This window comes from Gymnogyps californianus, unplaced genomic scaffold (assembly GCF_018139145.2).
Source record: "Gymnogyps californianus isolate 813 unplaced genomic scaffold, ASM1813914v2 HiC_scaffold_176, whole genome shotgun sequence".
Taxonomy (NCBI): domain Eukaryota; kingdom Metazoa; phylum Chordata; class Aves; order Accipitriformes; family Cathartidae; genus Gymnogyps; species Gymnogyps californianus.
Window position 1 is genome coordinate 1 of NW_026114057.1, and position 18,531 is coordinate 18,531.

Below are 18,531 nucleotides of genomic sequence, written 5' to 3' on the forward strand. Positions count from 1 at the left end.
CTTTACACCCCAAACAGTCGTCTTCTTGGTGGGGACCATTTGTATGGCCAAAACTTTTTGGTGATATCAAAGTTTATCAGAAGCACACATGCCCCACACTTAAATGTATGTATTCAAGAACAGTTTCCTCAGATATTCAAAGTGCTAACTGTATTTACTAAACAAATCAATATGAATTTTAACTCCTACCATTCCATCATAACGGTCTCCAGGTCTACCCCTTCGGTCATAAGACATAAGATCTCTAAAACGAGAAAAAGCAGCAGCACATGACTCATGTTATAAACTAGTTTATATATTCTAATTCAAGTTTTCATGATTTGCACACAACTATGAATTTCTGAATGCTTTAGCAAAGTTCTGAATGACATAAAATAAAGTTACAGAACTACTGACTATAGTCCTAATAGACTGCTACATTGCAGAAATAATTAAATTCAAATACTTTTTGAAATTCTCTGGTGCAATGCACACTCAATCCTGCATAATCACTACCAACATGGAGTGTGAAACAAGTCCTGGAAACATGAGCACAATTCAGCAAATTTTACTCAACTTGAGTTTTGTACAATGCATTTATGCAACAGCTTACCCGCCACGAGGAGGTGGTGGAGGAGGAAGAGGAAGATTACGAGCTCTGCTGCCACCTCTGCCACCACGACCTGGTGGAGGTGGTGGAGGTCCTCTGCGAGGGCTCATATCATCATAATCTCTTCTTGATGGAGGCATAGGTCGTCCACCACGACCAGGAGGCATTCGATCAAAGCCTCCTCTTCCACGCATTGGAAAGCCTACTGGACGTCCCCTTCTATCATCAAACATCATTGTGAAGCCACCATAGTCATATGTTTCATCATAGAAATTGGGATCATAAGGCTGGGCCCGTCCTTTAATTGGAGACTAAGACATACACAAAAAAAACAAAAACACCACCCCTCCCCCCTGGTTAGCACTGACTGTTACAATTATTATATTTCATTAAATTACTATATTAAATGTATAAATATTAATTTATACATTCTGAATACGTTCTTGATTTCACAATGCTGATAAAGGCAGGGATGGTGATATGCTTCCTGAGAATTTAACTATGATAGAGAAACTGCTGTTACTGATGGGTGGCACGTACATTTGTCTCACTTCCTCCCCAATTTAAAATTTCTTATTTTACTGATATGTAAAGCATGACTAATAGTCCATTGGTACCAAAAATGGCTTCTCTCTCCAACAAGGTACACCCCAATTCTAGAAAACAGGAATAATTTCAAAGGGTTCTAACAATCCAACACTTATTTTGTTACTGGAGAAGAGGCACTGAATTCAAAATAGAAATGGAAAGATATAATTTTCCATCCAAATCATCCCGACTTTCATGAATACCAATGAAAGAATAATAAGTTTAAGACACATTACCTCAGAGATAAGATCCAAGATAATCTTGATACATTCCACAACTCTATCGGGTTTTCCACCAATAAGCACCACTCTATCAGTGGAATGAGGACAACACTCTTGGAAGAGCTTAATGGTGGTCTGAGTGTTCTGTTGAAGAGAAGAAAAAAAAAAAAACCCACCCCAAATCTTCAAATAGAAGTATTTTAAACAATTTTATAAACTTATTGAAAACAAAATGGGTAAGACACTCACTAAAATATTTTTAAAGGAACAATCAAACCAGACCATTAAACTTCCGGTCATTTTAAGTGAATGCTTGCTTCTGAGTTCTTACAACAAATTTTATCTTAGGATATTATATTTTTAAGACCTGCAACGACATCAGTTTGTATGAAATGCTAGTGAAGAGGAAAAAAGTTCGATTTTTAAAAATCCTTCAATTATGGCTCATCTACACGGTCATTTAATCAAATATTAGCAAAAGGACCACATATCCATTATAAGCTTACAGGTTATATAAACCTTCATGTGTCAAAAACATGCTTTGCATGCAAGACAGCAACGTTGCCAGGATTATGTCTGGTCATCTTGCCTTCCTCAGTCCACACAAATAGTAGCTTACACCTAAACTGACCTGGAATTGCTTTTGACACAATGCCAGGAAAGGATAGAAAACAACACTCTAAATTCAGAGACCACTAGCTTTTTAGAACAAAACCTCATTCCTTCACAAGGAATGGTCCTTCACAAAGGAAACAGTGGTCTTCAAGGAAGTGGAACTTCAAACAAACAAACAAATCCAAACAAACCCCAACCCACCCAAAACCAAACAAAAAACCCCAACCGCCAACCCCCCCAACAAAAAACAAAACCCACAACAAAAAAACCCCAAACCCACCCCATACTACCTTTTTATAGCAATATTCAAACATCTATTAAATTATCATCGTTAGAGTTTAGGGAGATGCATCCATGCTAAACCATTTTCCATGTCCAACACCACCAATATAGTCTATTCAGCAGTTCATTCCAGAAGGAGTGATGAATGGCATTTTAATTTTAAAAAGTATCCTTTATTTATAAAGATTACTCTACTGCTAGTATGCTTAAAAGCTTTATAAGAAGTCCTAGGCTCTATCACCAACAGCCACTTTATTTCTGACTTTTTGCAAGAAAGTTGTAATAAGTAACTCAGATTGATCTCAGAATACAGAAATCATGTACGAAATATGTTCTGAAGGAATTATTGCACAGATGATGCTTACACTCACTGTTTATTAACACAAAAACCTAATTTGTTTATAGAATAAAAGCAGAATCTGAAAAGAATAGGAAACAGTACCTCTCTGAGTTCTTTGATTTTAGCACCCTTGACACCAATAATTCCTCCTGCTAGACTTTGGTGAATTAGAAGTCTTAATTCACAGTCAAAGTCGCTACCTTTGTAGTGTTGATACTGTAAGTAAGATGCATACAAGGAAAGAATAAAATATTAGTTGGGGAAAAATAATTGAAAAATCAAAATACTAATTTTGGTTTTTTGTTAAGGTTTTTCTCCAAACACCACGGTATAACTTAATTTGCTGCTGAACTGTAATGCTGCATTTGCTACAATAGAATCACACCTATTTAAGTACTTTGCCTCAACATGAGGTGATGTCAAATTAGTTTTTCTTATTTCTTTTATTATTATTGTATAAAATTTTAAGATATCAAACAGTGCAACACGCTTGCTTACAAAGCCAAGGCAGGGTGGAAATTACAATACAGCTACTTCAAATCGGGGACTAAACAAGTCAGGAGACAGGTGTTTTGAAGGGGAGGAAGCTGTTCCAAATATTAATTTTCTAAGAAGAGACTGTCTCTGTCCTCTACCAAAAAAAATGCCAACATAGTTTGAGCGCTATAGGCCTCCTTTCAAAAAAGGCTGGGTTTTATTTTCTAATTTAACATATTAAAAATAGCACACAATCATCTAGAATTATCTTGTTTTAAAATCTAAATTTATATCTCTGAAGAAACAAACATAAGAGACATACCTCTTCTAAAGTAGGGATAATCTTCTTCAAGATTTCTCCAATTGTCTCTGTATCTGCACTTATACTCAAGATGCTGTTAGAGAGGCCATAGTGTCAGAAAATATGGAGAAGGTAGAAAAGTAGTAGAAGTTTAGTATTCATAATCATACACAAAATTCTAACAAGATTGACTACACAGAAGAACTTACATTTAATATTCCCCATTTAAAGTAAACCTGTTCACTGGATTTACAACACATGCATCTTTGTTTATGCCCAATATATATGCATGATGAATTTAAGACCAGGTAGGTCTTGCAGAGAGAGAGAGAGAGAGAGAGCAAGCGAGAGCTTTTGGAAGGGCTCAGATTAAGTGGGCAAGAAATCGATGCAGAACTGAAAGTAGAAGTGAATATTCACGTTCCCCACCAACACTAATTTAGTATACCCTCGTCATTACATTGGTAAAACTGGCACACCTTCTTGTAGAAAAAGTGGGGATATGCAAGCGGTCAACATTATATCTGGAGTAAGGTTGAGAGACCAGTTAGAAATTAGATTACTAGTGGGCTCTGCAAAAAAGGAATATAAATACAAGGAAAAAAAAACCAAACCAAAAAACACCCCAACCCTCCAAAACCCCACAAACAAACAAAAATGTAAAACAAATGAGAAGTGAAGGAAAGTGAACTAGAGTTAGTATTTCATCAGAAATAATTATGAACAGACAATGTTGGGGGGGGAGCAAGGCGGGCCACAAAGAGGAAGAGACTCTTGAAACAATTTGATTTATAATGCAGTGAATATGCAATACTTGAAGCTGTGCTCCTTCCATTGAAATAAAATTAGTGGATTGTTTGGGTGGCCAACTCACGTAAAAGTTCAGTGACAAAAAGACTTAATGGGGAAAATAAGACAGAAAACTTTAAAAAAAAAACAATACACGGTCTATAAGGGGATACTATTTAATTATATAAAAGGCAGGTAATAAAATACATTTCTCTCTTTCTAATCAGGCAGTGAGGCATAAACTGTTGGGACATACCGCTCGGGGCCACTGCTGTCTGGGACTGAAACACTTGCATTGTACTGCATTGGTCATTGGCGTTCGTGGATGTTGGCATTGGGCATGGGTATTCAATCAGAAGTTGTCAAGTATGGTACCCGTTTGGCAACGAGCACATTTTTGGGCATAGCCAACCAGGGTTTTCACATGGGCGTTCAGGGGCGGATGGGCCAACGTCATGGTGGGCAACGCAGGGGCAAGTCGATCCAGTACATGGGTAACGGAGATATATGGCCAAAAAAACAAGGAGAGGGAAAAGGGGGAAAAGCAATAAATTTTAATTTAATACAAACTATACTCATTACTCTCAGTTAATGAAGCAAGCTTAAGTTGTTCTGAAGACTAACACAATAATGGATTGCTACATCAACTGTGACTTAACAGTATGGATCTTAATGATTTACTTTATCTGACTAAACTACTTTTTACTTTTAACATAATGATGTTTCAGTAGTAGGCTGGCTCATGAACGTAGACACAAAAACTGTTGAGATCCATATTACTGAAACCTTGGGCAAGTTGGGAAAGTTAGTATTCCAGACCAATTAAATTATCTGGACTTAGGTGATGTATTTATTTACTTAAACAAAAACACTAGCTGCCAAAGTTAGCGAGTGTATGTATGATTCCTGACCATTTCAGCTTAATCCTCAATTCTAGTTGCTATAGTTTGTGAACTTAGATGGAACTGATTCTGTAATGATATATTAGCAAATATTGTGTTGAACAGTCTTGCTTGAAAAAATTGCTGAAATTGTAGCTGATGCTAAGTACAGGAGTGTAAACAAATGGAATTTAAGAAGCATTGCCAAGTTTTATAAATACATAACATTTACACTGAACATGTGTCTAATCACAAGAGTCAACCCACTATAAAATATGAATAGGTAAATAAGCCATGACCATTTAAAAATGCTTCCAAGTAACAGAATAAAGTGTTTCTTTACTGTTCTATACCCGTATTTAAATCATGCAACCTTAACATGAATGCTTTTGTGCTTTATGTCCAAGCTGTTAAAGTAAGAACAGATGGTCCATTATGGGTTTTTTTAAAGGAAGTTAAAGAATTCCTCTATCACTGGGTTAAGCCTGCAATAGTTTTCAATAGTACTATAATTGATTCACACATATGGGAAATGGTACAGTTAAGAGTTTTAAGCTTTGCCAATATTTCTAATTAAAGATGTTAACTCATTTGAAGTGTGTAATTTAGAGGAACCCTGTTTGAAAGCAAAGAGGTTTAATATAAACCTCTCCTCCCATATAACTTAAGCTGGGTTTTAATTACAACACAAACCGAAAAACTAAAGTTATCTCCTCTAAAAATCATTATAAATGGCTTATAATTAGATTATTGTTGTCTAGATTTGAATTTCCAAATTTCTAGAAATGTATGCAATCAAGTTTTTAATGTAGTGCTCTGAAAGAATTGGTGTTAAATTAATTCAAACTCATATATACTCACATCTGTACGAAGTGCCTTAATATTTTTGCCACCTTTTCCAATCACTGCTCCAGCATTCTGGAAAATAGTTTTCAGAAGTTATGTTATGCTAATACAGCACAGACTACATTTTTGAACTGAAGACTAAGAACAATGTATCTATTTCTGCATTACTTTGTGGGATGCATTTAGGGGTGGGGCGGGGCTTGTTTTGCTTTTGAAAGGTTCAAATTAAATCAAAACATAAACTGACATGGTTTTACCATGGGGGAAAAGGTCAAAACAGTTCTTACCACTGAACTTTGGAAAGAGATAAAACTACTCAATAATATTATTTCAATTTCAAATTTAAGTTTCTAGGCAATTCTGCCTGTGTTAAAACCATCTCATAGTTAGAGTATGACTGAAGAAATACCTTATGGGATTCCATGCATGTTATGTAGGTTAAGGATTTTCCTAATTTATTTGATCACTTTTTTTTTTTTATATGTTTGCAAATTTCACTTTCACACTCCAAACATTTGATAATTTCAAATGCTACTTTTGGTTTTAAACCTATGTAACTCAACTGACCACTCAGGTAGGTACAGAATGTAAAGCCAATATAAACAATCGCTAATCTCCAGTTGCTAAAATCAACAGGAATAAACTCAGATATTCAAGAGGGGCAACTGTAAAACTAAATTTTTACCAGGCTATTTCAAGAACTACATGCAAAATTATTGCTTTTATTATGCAGTTCATACATGATGCTAACAGCACCACAAACATTTTGCAGCACTCCACCTAACTTGACTATTCATCAGAAATGCTATGCAGAGTTAAGGTAACATTCGCCTGCCCTGACACAAAAGACTGAGTTACTTCAGACAGCACAAACATCTGTAATGACTGGAAACACTAAAGGAGATTCATAAATAGCAATTTTACTGTGACAATTTATACTAGTTAATGAAGCGATTGCAATCCCTGAAACATTACTCCCATATTTCCTCCTGTTGATACATATAGATTTACTAAATCTGGGAAAATTACTAAAATCCCAAAAGGAAGTCCTCATCTTGCCTCTCATATTTAATTTACAATCATAAGCTGATCATTCTCTAAACTGCTTGCTTTCTAAAGACTAATACACAGTCATTCCCCTGGAAACAATTACATTCCACTCAAACATAAGAAAAGTGGCTTATAATTTCTATTGCTTTATTTTTTTCAATAAGTACATTTTTTTTAAATCAGAAGTCCCATAGATCATTAAAGACTCATCCTTGAAAAAAATTTATTGAATACCATTGCAATACACTTCTACTATCATTCATGCACACTTACAAATATTCCTAATAAGTTATTTTATTTTAAATAAAGCACATGTTCTTTCTAAACATACACCACAACATACACTTTGTCACCACTGTCTTAAGCAATGGTATAAGCAGGAACATAACGATACTGAAAAAGCATACTTTGCTTTGAAGTAAGATGCGTAATTCAACCATCTCATCTGTATTCCGAGATCTTTTGAAAGCCTGTTCTTCTTCCATATCTTCTGCAGGACGTTTGCCTGTAGACAGGTCCATAGGGGAGAAAACACAAACATATATTTAACTTTCTAAGTCACGATAAAATTGTATATCAAGCTTATGCACTGTATTCCTAATGAAGCATTCCCTCCTATTAGCCCAACGCTGACTTCTGATATCTACCCTGAGTATCTATAGCACAGAAACAGGTTTTTACTTCATCAGCCTACATATCAATTAATTATTGAAGACTCATTCCAAATCTATGAACTACAGTTGAAATGAGAATTTTGCAAGCTTAGTGAAAAATTTACAACATGTTGTTTAAAGCAGTGCTGCATCACCTACCTAGTATTTCTTTTACAATTGGGAAAACCTTAAAGCCCAAAAGATCAAAAGTAGTTTGTCCAATACTGAAATACTGGTGGAACAACAGGAAAGCAGTATTTCAAACAGCTTTGAAAAACTGGCATGAATCAACTCAACGCTAATGCCCACTTTTCTTCTTCACTAATTATGTTCAAAAAGTTTTTAATTTAGCTAATATTTAGAGATATTTCACATATACACATTCCTTCAAAGTAACAACTGCAACAAATAAAAATACAGTAATAGATATGCCTGACAGTATTTTTACATGATCACACTGTCCAGACAAGTACTGAGTATTTAGCTATCAAATATTTTCAAATCCTTAGTTATAACTTTTAGTTGCTTATGCCATGTCTAAAATACTCCCAAAGAAAAATTACGTATTCATGATACAAAAACCATGTAAAACCATACGGGACACTTAAAAGATTAAATGCAAAAATACTGCCAATACAAACATTTGATACAGTTAAAGCATTCCAAAATAGTTAGAAACACTGAGACTTAAAAAGGTTCTTCCCCCCCCCCCCCAATAAAATAAAATAAAGTAGTCCTTTAAAAAATTTACCATTTGTCTCTGTGTTGGTAAAGGTCTCCTCCTGTTGTTCAGTCTCCATTACCTTTTATTCTTAGGTGTGCAGATAAAACCTGTTGCAGAATTAAAAAAAAGCTAGTACATCTATTTTGGGGAGGGGGGGGAGCAAACTACATTGTAGTAAAGGGAAAAACACAGATGTCTGCTTTTAGAACTTACCAGTTTTATATACGCTTACAGAGCAAAACCCAAGTGTTCTGGGCAGGATCAAAACCCAACAGCCTACTGCTTCAGAAGCCTATGAAAACAGCATAGATCAGGCTCTGTTCACTTACAGGTCTGATTCTCGCTACAACTAAAAATGGGGGTTTGACCCGAGTTTTTGCTGCAAAGCTTTTTTTATAAATGAGAAAACATAACAAGGCCAAACACATCACTAAGAGGAGAAATAATAATCAAGTCTGTAAACTTACAGATCAGCAATTACAGTCTGAATGATTCTGGACTTGCTCAGTTTTCAAGCATTTGCTAGTTTTAAGCAATCACATTTACTCATAATGATTTTCAGATATTTAAAGTGAACAATTATCTGGTTCCTATATTTAGCATGTTATATAATACATATCTTGAATTTCCTTTTTAAGGGACACTGTGTATCAATCTGCTTATTGTTTAGTTCTAAACAATTTAGACTAAAAAGTTATTATAATCACCAGCATTAATTTTATAAGTTCTCTATCAACTTACTAGCAGGCATTCTATCATGCCTTCCATTCAATATAACAGATGAACAAAAGAAATTACACACAAGCCACACTAGAAAAATTCTGTTAAAAATACCACACTGTAGTTATGTATAACCTCTGCATACATGCACGAAGAATCTCAAAAGCAGCTGAACTTTTTTGACTTTGTGAAACAGGTACCTCTTTCAAGATCTATTTTTGTTAAGTCCATGTGAGAATACTTGTAAAACACATTAGAAGTCCAGGCAGAACAATTTTGCACCTTATTCTCTTAAATTCATTTGTACAGATAACAGCCAAACAAAGAATGATATTTTTCCCCCTTGGATTTTATTGCTCAACTTCCATAGCCTGAACAAACGGTTGACACTTACGTATCCACGAAGAAAAAGCAAGGTACGTTTAACCTTTTAAAACATCCTTTCAATCATCTGTTAATTTGTAACAATTACCCTGTTTGTGCAGGCTAACAGCAAGCACTGCCGGTAGGCATGCACTCTTTTACAGTCGCTGCTGAGAGACCGCCTTCCCAGCACATGCTAGTATTTCCAGGTCCCTAATTTGAGCTAATGGAAAAGCGCCGCTTAAAGAATAACCAAGTCTCAAACATACGTTGCCAGAGCGGGGGGGGGGGGGAAGGCGGGAAGAGAAATTTCACCAGGTTCAAATGGCTAGCCCTTCCAGACCCTCTTCTATTCTATTCCAGACCCTATTCTATTTACGACCCTCCCAAAAATTTTAGAGCTGCGGGGGGACGAAATGTAATATAGTGTTCAGGACAAGATGCTCTCAATTAGTTACTGTGCTCTGTTGTGTAAATCGAGTTTGTGGGATTAAATTGACTAACGCAATGTTTTTAAAAACATCGAAAGGATAAAGCGGCCACAAGTAGAGGGCTGGGAGATGTCGGCGCGTCTCTACCCCGCTCCCTCCGGGACGAACGGCCCTTCCCGCCCGGACGCCTCCCCTTCCACAGCCTATGCGCAAGCTGCGCCACGGTCTGCTCGGGCTAACGTTCGCTTTTACCCCTCGCACGGCTTCCAGAGCCAGCCAGCCAGCCCGCCCGCCCGCCGCCGAGCGCTCGGAAGCCCAGCTCACTCCCTGGGCGGGGGGGAGGAGGCGACGGCGTTACATAACCCCCGCAGCCCGAGACCCACCTCCGCGTTGGCGGGGACCAGCAGAAATGGCGGCCGCTGTAATGGCGCCTACTCACTGCTAGGCGGAGCCGGGAGCCGAAAAACCACCACCACGCGGTCACAAGATTTCCCCCACTCTGCCCAGGGAGACACAAAGGAGGCACTCGGCGGCCCTCACCCGAGCTCAAGCGGGGCCGACAGAGCGCAACGGCCCCGCCACGAGAACTCCGCCATCGCCACAATCGCCCCTAAAAGCAGGCCCTGCTGCAGAGCGCTCCCAAATCGGTTTGGCACGGCCCCTTCCGCACAGGCCGCAGCCGAGAGCGCCCTCCCTCCTCTTCCTCTCTGCCCGCCATAATTCTCAAAAAACTCACCCCATGCAGCTACCCAGGGTAGGTGCAGGAAGGCGGCGGCGGCCGCTCCCCTGGCCTTAGCGCGCACTCGCTAGTGCGGCCGGCCACTCCGGGAGCCGCACCGGTTGGGCCGCCATGCCCGTACTAAGGTCGCCAAGGCGCGACGGCTACCGGCAGAGACACAGATCACCCTTTTCGCCCTTCCCTCAGGACAGATGGGGCCCCTTGAGCCCGCAGGTTGCGCCAAGCCACTCCACATTAGCTGAGGAATCGTCACTCCCGGCCCCCTCCTTCTCCACGCAGCAGTCCCCGGACCTACCCAATTCCGCCGCCCCGCCAGCAGGGAAGAGCGCTGTCCCTACGGGAACCCACGAAAATCCTGGGGCCCGGCGGCGACTCAGGCCTCCCGCGTTACTGTGTCACGCAGCAGCGTCAAGAAGGGCGCGATCAACAGCTCCACTTCCCTTAGTCCGCCCCCCTCCAGTGCGCGCGCAACACCCCCTCCTCACCTTAATCAGGTACGCGCGCGAGCCGTGCTTACCTGCACCCACCACGTACGAGAGATAAAAGGTGAGTAGCTCCCACCACTAACACACACATCCACCAGCACCACCAGGCGACTAGTCCAGCCGTCTCGTCTCGTCTCGTCTCCTCTCCTCTCCTCTCTTCTCCTCCCCTCCCCTCCCCTCCGTGGGGACCCACTGCGGCCCCGTTGGGTAAGGCAGCTGCCCGTCAGGGCAGGGATGGCCTCTAGTTCGCTCCGCCCTCCGTGTAGACCACGGCGAGACAGGCCTGGGTGTCACGGGGAGAGGAGCGCGATCCACCCTGCACCGCCGCAGTGTGCCTAGGTTGTTTGTTTGTTTTACCTGCCTGACAGGAGCCACGAGAAGAGCGGCAACAACAGTGGAGACAATAGAAGGCGGTAAAAGAGAGCGAGAGCAACCTCAGGATTTTTTGGGAAAAAATGGCGTCTGCGAAAACTCCGCCTTGTACTTGTCCCCTAGCGCCGGAGGGGGCGGGGCAGAGTTCTTGCGATGCTTAAAGGCGCGCGTGGCTCCGCGCCTCCTATTGGCTGTTGAGTTGCGCGGGGTTTTTGGGGGTTGTGCACAGAGAGCAGGTGTATTCTCCCTTCCCACCCGCAACTCGGGTGATGGGAGGTGGGCTGCCCTGCTGGTTCTGCTCGCTCGTTCGGCACCGCCCCTGCCCCGGATAAGTGTGGGGTGGCTCGGCTGAGGGTAGGGTGCGGGGGAAGGGTCTTGGGTTCTAGTCAGCCTGTTTGAGGAGTAGGGAGGTATGTGTCCTGTCCCCGATATGACTCTGTAGTGGGGTGGCCTATCTCACCTCAGCGTCCATCGCTGTCCACTGCAGCTCGTCGGTGCCTGCAGGGATGCGGGGTGGCAGCTGGCCTCACCGCCCCTGGGGGGCTTGGCACAGGGTAGCAGCGCCAAGCGGGTGACAGGCTGCCTAAGGACTGCGTGGCCGAGATGAGAAACTTATTGAAAATGGCATGATGTGCTGGTCCTTACCTTACAAGAGGCCCGTGGGATTAGACCCATTGATCGGTAAACAAATGGGTTATTTCCCTTAAGTAACTGTACAGTTTCTTCTAAGCAGTGGAGTTTTGGGGAGAACTTTAAGGCAGGGTATTTTTTTCTTAGCTACAGGTTATAATGTCAGAAGACAAGCCTTGTGTTTCTTAACTATTCTTACAGTAATTTTTCTTTGGTATAATTCTGTAAGGAGGTTGAGCTCCTTGGTCATCCCCCTTAAGGGGATAAACAGGTTCCAAATGCAGTTATACAAGTTAAACGTGCATAGCTACTTCCAAAACTAACAAGAATTATAGAATGGTTTGGGTTGAAAGGGACCTTTAAAGATCATCTAGTCCAACACCCCTGCCATGGGCAGGGACATCTTCCACTAGATCAGGTTGCTCAGAGCCCCATCCAACCTGGCCTTGAACACTTCCAGTGATGGGGCATCCACAACCTCTCTGGGCAACCTGTTCCAGTGTCTCACCACTCTCATCATAAAGAATTTCTTCCTTATGTCCAATCTAAACCTACCCTCTTTCAGTTTAAAACCATTGCCCCTTGTCCTGTCACTAGAGGCCCTGGTAAAAAGTCTCTCTATCTCATTCTTATAAGCCCCCTCTATATATTGAAAGGCCCCAATAAGGCCACCCTCACAGTGAAGAACTTCTTCCTTACATCTAATCTAAATCTACCCTCTTTCACTTTAAAACCGTTACCCCTCATCCTATCACTACACTCCCTGATAAAGAGTCCCTCCCCATCTTTACTGTAGGCCCCCTTTAGGTACTGGAAGGCTGCTATAAGGTCTCCCCAGAGCCTTCTCTTCTCCAGGCTGAACAACCCCAACTCTCTCAGCCTGTCTTCATAGGAGAGGTGCTCCAGCCCTCTGATCATCTTCGTGGCCCTCCTCTGGACTTGCTCCAACAGGTCCATGCCCTTCTTATGTTGGGGGCCCCAGAGCTGAATGCACTACTCCAGGTGGGGTCTCCCGAGAGTGGAGTAGAGGGGCAGAATCACCTCCCTCGACCTGCTGGTCATGCTTCTTTTGATGCAGCCCAGGATATGGTTGGCCTTCTGGGCTGCAAGCACACATTGCCGGGTCAAGTTGAGCTTCTCGTCAACCAACACCCCCAAGTCCTTCTCCTCAGGGCTGCTCTCAATCCACTCATCGCCCAGCCTGTATTTGTGCTTGGGATTGCCCCGACCCATGTGCAGGACCTTGCACTTGGCCTTGTTGAACTTCATGAGGTTTGCACAGGCCCACCTCTCAAGCCTGTCCAGGTCCCTCTGGATGGCATCCCTTCCCTCCAGCATGTTGACCGCACCGCACAGCTTGGTGTCGTTGGCAAACTCGCTGAGGGTGCACTCAATCTCATTATCTATGATAAGCTAGAGCTTATTAACCACTGATGTTCTTGAGACAATGACCACCAAAACTTGGTACTATTGCAGCCAAACCCTGGACTGGGTCTCTAGATAACATTGATATTTCAGGCTAGCCTTCTGTTGTCAGTTCCAAAGTTTTCATTGTATTAAAGTGTAAAAATCACCCCTGTGGTACAAATACTTACAGATCCCAACTTGCTTGTATTGTAAATGGGGCTTCTCACTTGTGTTCTTAACAGTGCTAACGAGATGGGAGAATAACTTCTTGGGTCAATTTTTAAAGTAGACTGGGTGCGAACAGCAGCACTGATAGGAATAAAACAAACAAAAAACAGTTGGAGGAGAACCTTTCTTCTTCTAGTTATTATATGTTCTCTTTCCATCCACAGCAAAAGGATTTCAGGTGTATACTTCCAATTAAATCAACAGGAAAAGATGAAGCCACCAAGAAGGGTTGCTTGTAGAAGTCTCAGTACTTTCCTGATACTTTGTGATGAGTAAACTGTATAGGCTGTTTATGCTGGTTGAAGCTTACTTGTTTAATTATTGGAACTGCATGTTTATTTTTAGCATCAGTGGAAGTGTTTTTAATTGTAATTGCTTCTACATTGTCACACTTAGAATAGCTGAACTTTGAACTGAGAGCAAATTTTTATACAATGCAAGTGAGAGACGTCATAACTTTAGCTGTTGTCAGAAGAATAAAAACATCTTTCTGGGTTTTGTTCTAGAGAATTCACTTTTTTCTTTTAACTTAAAAGAAAATGTCTGCATCTAACATTACAGCAAGAGTGGAAACTTGGCTTTCATCTATGTGGCATGTTGAAGTTCCTTTGATATGGCTGGAAGCCTGTATTAATTGTATTTGTGAAAAAAATAGCAGTAGTAACTTAAGTCAAGCTAAGATTAACAGACAGATTTGAGCAATGGCTTCTTACTAGATCTAAGAAATTTGGAATGTCCCATTTTGCCTGATTGCATTTTAGATGCTCCCAAAAGAGAGTTGTCTGGCTTCTACTCCATACAGATTGATTCACTGGTTGATGTTAGCCAACCAGCATGTTCACAGTTGCAGAAGCTCAGAGGAAAAAATACTGTAAATGAAGAAGTAACAGCCAACACTTGAGCATCCTAAGAATCCTGGGAAGCAAAGTGTACTCAAATGCTGATGCTGCAAATAACTGATGGGATAGATCAAATTCAGGGCATGGAATATCAACCAGTCCCTGTTCTCCATAGTAATCTTCCTCCTGGAAGAAAAAACACTGTACGGGGAATACTGCATGTTGTCTTGGAGTCCTTCTTCTTAAACCAGAAAATATGAAATTCTTGGTGAATTGGATGAAGTGGAGGTTCTTATAGTGGAGTCTATATACTCAGGAAAAAGTCCTTGCTAGATTAATTGGGGAAGCTGAGAACCTTAATCCTGTTGGACAAACTGATCATGAACAAATTGTTCCAAGGCCTGTAGATGAATTAGGACAAACTCTAGGCCCTTCAAATGAAGATCTTTTAGCTAGTCTTGATGAAAATAATGAATTTGCTTTAAATGATGTAACACCTTCAGAAAGTGTATACTGCAGTAGAAGTGACAATTTTAGTACAGCCTCAGGTTTGCTCACTGCACATGATGAAAATCTTTTGTGACAAGAATTTGGAAATCCTTTGCCTCATTCAGATGAACAAATTTCACCTCCTGTGGAATGTTGATGGCTTTTTAAATTACTTTCCTTTGGAAGATTACTTTCTTCTGGAAGAAGAGATCCAAAGAGAGCTGGAAGAAGTGCTGTCAGTGGTCATGAAGAGAAACATAGATTTAATTACTGAGAGGCTTCTACATACATCTAGAAGTTCATGTGATTCATCTTTAAATGGCACTTATGAAAAAGATGATATGAGAGAAGCCTGTAAAAGCTACCAGCAAGCAAAAGACTTCGGAAAGAACAGTATCTGCTGGAGATGAAAATAGTACAAGTAACTTCTCACAGCATAATAGCATACATCAGACTTACAGTTCTGCAGATTTCTCTTTGGAAAATACTACCAAAGAAAGATGGAATGATATAGACCTAGTTGAGAGCAGACATAAATTCCAGTGCACTTCTGACAGCAAGCTGCTAACAATGAACCAGTATGTTTTTCAAAAACTGATCCAAAAGCAGATCAGCCAGAGAATGATATGCAGTCCTTTCCTTGTAGAGCAATAGAGGCACATGATCTTGATTTAGTTTCTCCACCTTTCACCTATATTTCTGTTCTCCTTGCAAAAAAGCCAATTCTTAAAGTTAGATGTTTTATTGTAACTCTTAATGGAAACCTCACAAGCAGCAATGGGTCCAGGGGTATAAAGACAAAAATTTCTGATGGTTCAGCTTATCTCAAAGTAGATTTTGCTGATGATATTCTAACAAGTTTGATTGGATTTTCAGTGCCTGAAATGAATATGTTGAAAAAGATCCTATTTCACATCCAAAGCTTAAGGATGATTTAGAGAAATGTCAAAGATGACTGATAGATCTCTGATGACTATAGAGTTTAATCCTTTTTTCAGTCTAAAGCCACTGTATTAATTCTACAGGATGCAGATGCAAGGCATCTAGAACAATTGAAGAATTTTTTGAATAAATAATGAGCACAAACTTGTAGATTATATATTAGAAAATGTTTAAGTCAAGATTTCCCCTGAAGGACTGTTGAAAATTAAATTTTAAAGTTAAGTGGTGTGGTGGTTTAGGCCCTGCCAGCAACTAAGCACCGTGTGGCTGCTCACTCACTTCCCCTGTAGTGCTCCCACTACCCATCTGGTAGCCAGCCAGATGTAGCCCCATTCTCTACAACCCTTTGAGCTCTGCCGTTCAGCCAGTTCTTCACCCAGTGCAGCGTGTACCTGCTCATCTCACAGTTGGACAACTTGTCCAGAAGGATGCTGTGAGGGACAGTATCCAAAGCCTTCCTAAAATCCAGAAAAACTACATCCACCGTCTTCCCTTCATCCACTAGGTGGGTGACCTTATCGTAGAAGGATATCAGATTAGTTAGACAGGACTTTCCCTTTGTGAACCCATGTTGACTGTGCCTGATGACTGCATTGTCCTTTAAATGTCTTTCAATAGCACCCAGTATGATCTTCCCCATAATTTTTCCAGGTACTGAGGTTAGACTAACAGGTCTATAGTTTCCTGGGTCTTCCCTCATGCCCCTCTTGTAAATTGGAATAACATTGGCTAGCTTCCAGTCAGCGGGGACCTCCCCAGACTCCCAAGAGCTTTGGTGGGGGTCCTGCTGACCAAGAGGGGTCCTGCTGTAACATCCACTAGCTCCTTCAGTACTCTGGGGTGAATCCCATCAGGCCCCATGGACTTATGAACATTCAGCTGATACAACTGGTCCCTTACAATTTCAGTGTCCACAAATGGAAAGTCACTGTTCCCGAATAAGGCAGTGGCTAGACCAAAGATGTGGTAGGATTCCAAATAAACTAGGCTGGCCAAACCAGCTTGAGGATTAGCCTAATCCTTCCAGATACCAATTTGGCCACAGTGATACATGTGTTTATAACCCAGCAACTTCTTTCTTGTTGAATGAAGGTAGCATCCTAAGGAAGCAACAGCTAGTTGTAATAATATCATCTTAAAGTACCAGTTAGGAATATTAAAGGATAAAGGATTTCCTAAAGGGTGTGCTCTATTGGTCTAGTCTAGGACCATTACTGTGATTTCACACTAAAAAAAAAATAATATTTCAGGTCATATCAGAAGGAGACTTTTCACAGAAGTTGAGTATGGAGCACTATTAGATAGAACATTAAATATAACATTTGGAATGAAATATAAACCCCTATTTCTTAATATCTTTTGTGTGGGAATTTTTATTGTACCCCTTGAGGTGAATTAAAAACACATTTGTGCTTAAATATAATGAACAAAATTAATGAACACTGCATTGGACAAAGTCCTACTGCCATAAGCAGTTCTACAAGGAGTCTGCAAAGATGCATCATGAGCTGATTCCTTATATACACTTGCACCAGCACCAATCCCATGAGTGGTTGCATGAGGTGTCTCAGCCCGGCCTTGGGTTCATCCCCCAGCCCAGCTCTGCTGCCCAAAGGTGGCCCCTGAGCGCTTGCATTCCAGGATGGCTACAAGACAATGCTGTGGCTGTTTCTTATCTCATCACCGGGGAAACTTCACTCCCTTACAGGGAGTCTTTCTGTCTCTGGCATTCCTGCTTCCAGCCAGTTCAACCCCTTCTGCAGTTGGGCCTTCTTGCCCTCCATGCCAGATCATTCCTTGGTCACAAATTACCACTGCTGAGCAGTTGCAATTTGAATTTTCCCTTCACTTGCTATAATAATATCTCAAGCATTTCTATTTAGAATAAAATCTTAATAACTTTAAGCTTTTCTTTGTAGGTAGAGTGATTTACAGTACAGTGTTTTTGAGTTATCTGGTGTCAAGCAAACTTAAATGTATTTACCTGGGAGGAAAGGGCAAAAAGGACTTTAAAAAGTAAATACTACTTCTCATTTCTAATCCAATTCTATTCATTATCGTCCTAGAAGGAATAGAGTGCTAGGAATAATGACAGCAAACTGAAGATTAAGGGCAGCCTGACATTGCAACTCTTTTTTAACCAACATAAGAGGTAGAAGTTTCCTACAACTCTGCTTCTCATATAAGTGTATGTGTAGCAGACTTTTGTACCAGTGTGTCACTTTTTAATCTTTTGTCCTTGAAGAATTTTTCCCTGTTCACATCGTGTTTTCTAACAGGGCAAATTGCAATGTGTTCCTGTCAGAATCTGACCTGTTTCTGTGTCTTAGCCTTCTCTTATGGCTAAACAAACCCGGTTCTTTCATCCTCTCCACAGAGTGGCATATGCTTCAGCCCCATGACCACCTTGGCAGCCATCCGCTGGACCTGCTCCACTATGTCAGTGGCTTTCTTGTAGTAGGGAGCCCAAAATGGGACACAGTACTCCACATGCGGTCTCACAAGTGCTGAATACAGAAGAAGGATCACT

General features: G+C 40.9%; 1 protein-coding gene and 1 pseudogene across 1 annotated transcript; one reads left to right on the top strand and one right to left on the bottom strand.

Annotated features, from left to right (window-relative positions):
• Positions 1-158: 158 nt before the first annotated feature.
• Positions 159-11,185, bottom strand: LOC127028083 (heterogeneous nuclear ribonucleoprotein K-like; the record flags this gene model as incomplete). Its single annotated transcript, XM_050913904.1, has 11 exons — positions 11,127-11,185; positions 8,570-8,648; positions 8,384-8,463; positions 7,387-7,484; positions 5,945-6,001; positions 4,459-4,502; positions 3,435-3,507; positions 2,738-2,851; positions 1,414-1,542; positions 593-900; positions 159-244 (listed from the first exon to the last, which is right to left on the bottom strand). Coding segments are annotated over exons 3-11 (958 nt in total), but the record flags the coding sequence as incomplete, so codon positions are not given.
• A 3,085-nt stretch (positions 11,186-14,270) lies between these two features.
• LOC127028084 (recQ-mediated genome instability protein 1-like) lies at positions 14,271-16,135 on the top strand (annotated as a pseudogene).
• The last annotated feature ends 2,396 nt before the right edge of the window (positions 16,136-18,531 follow it).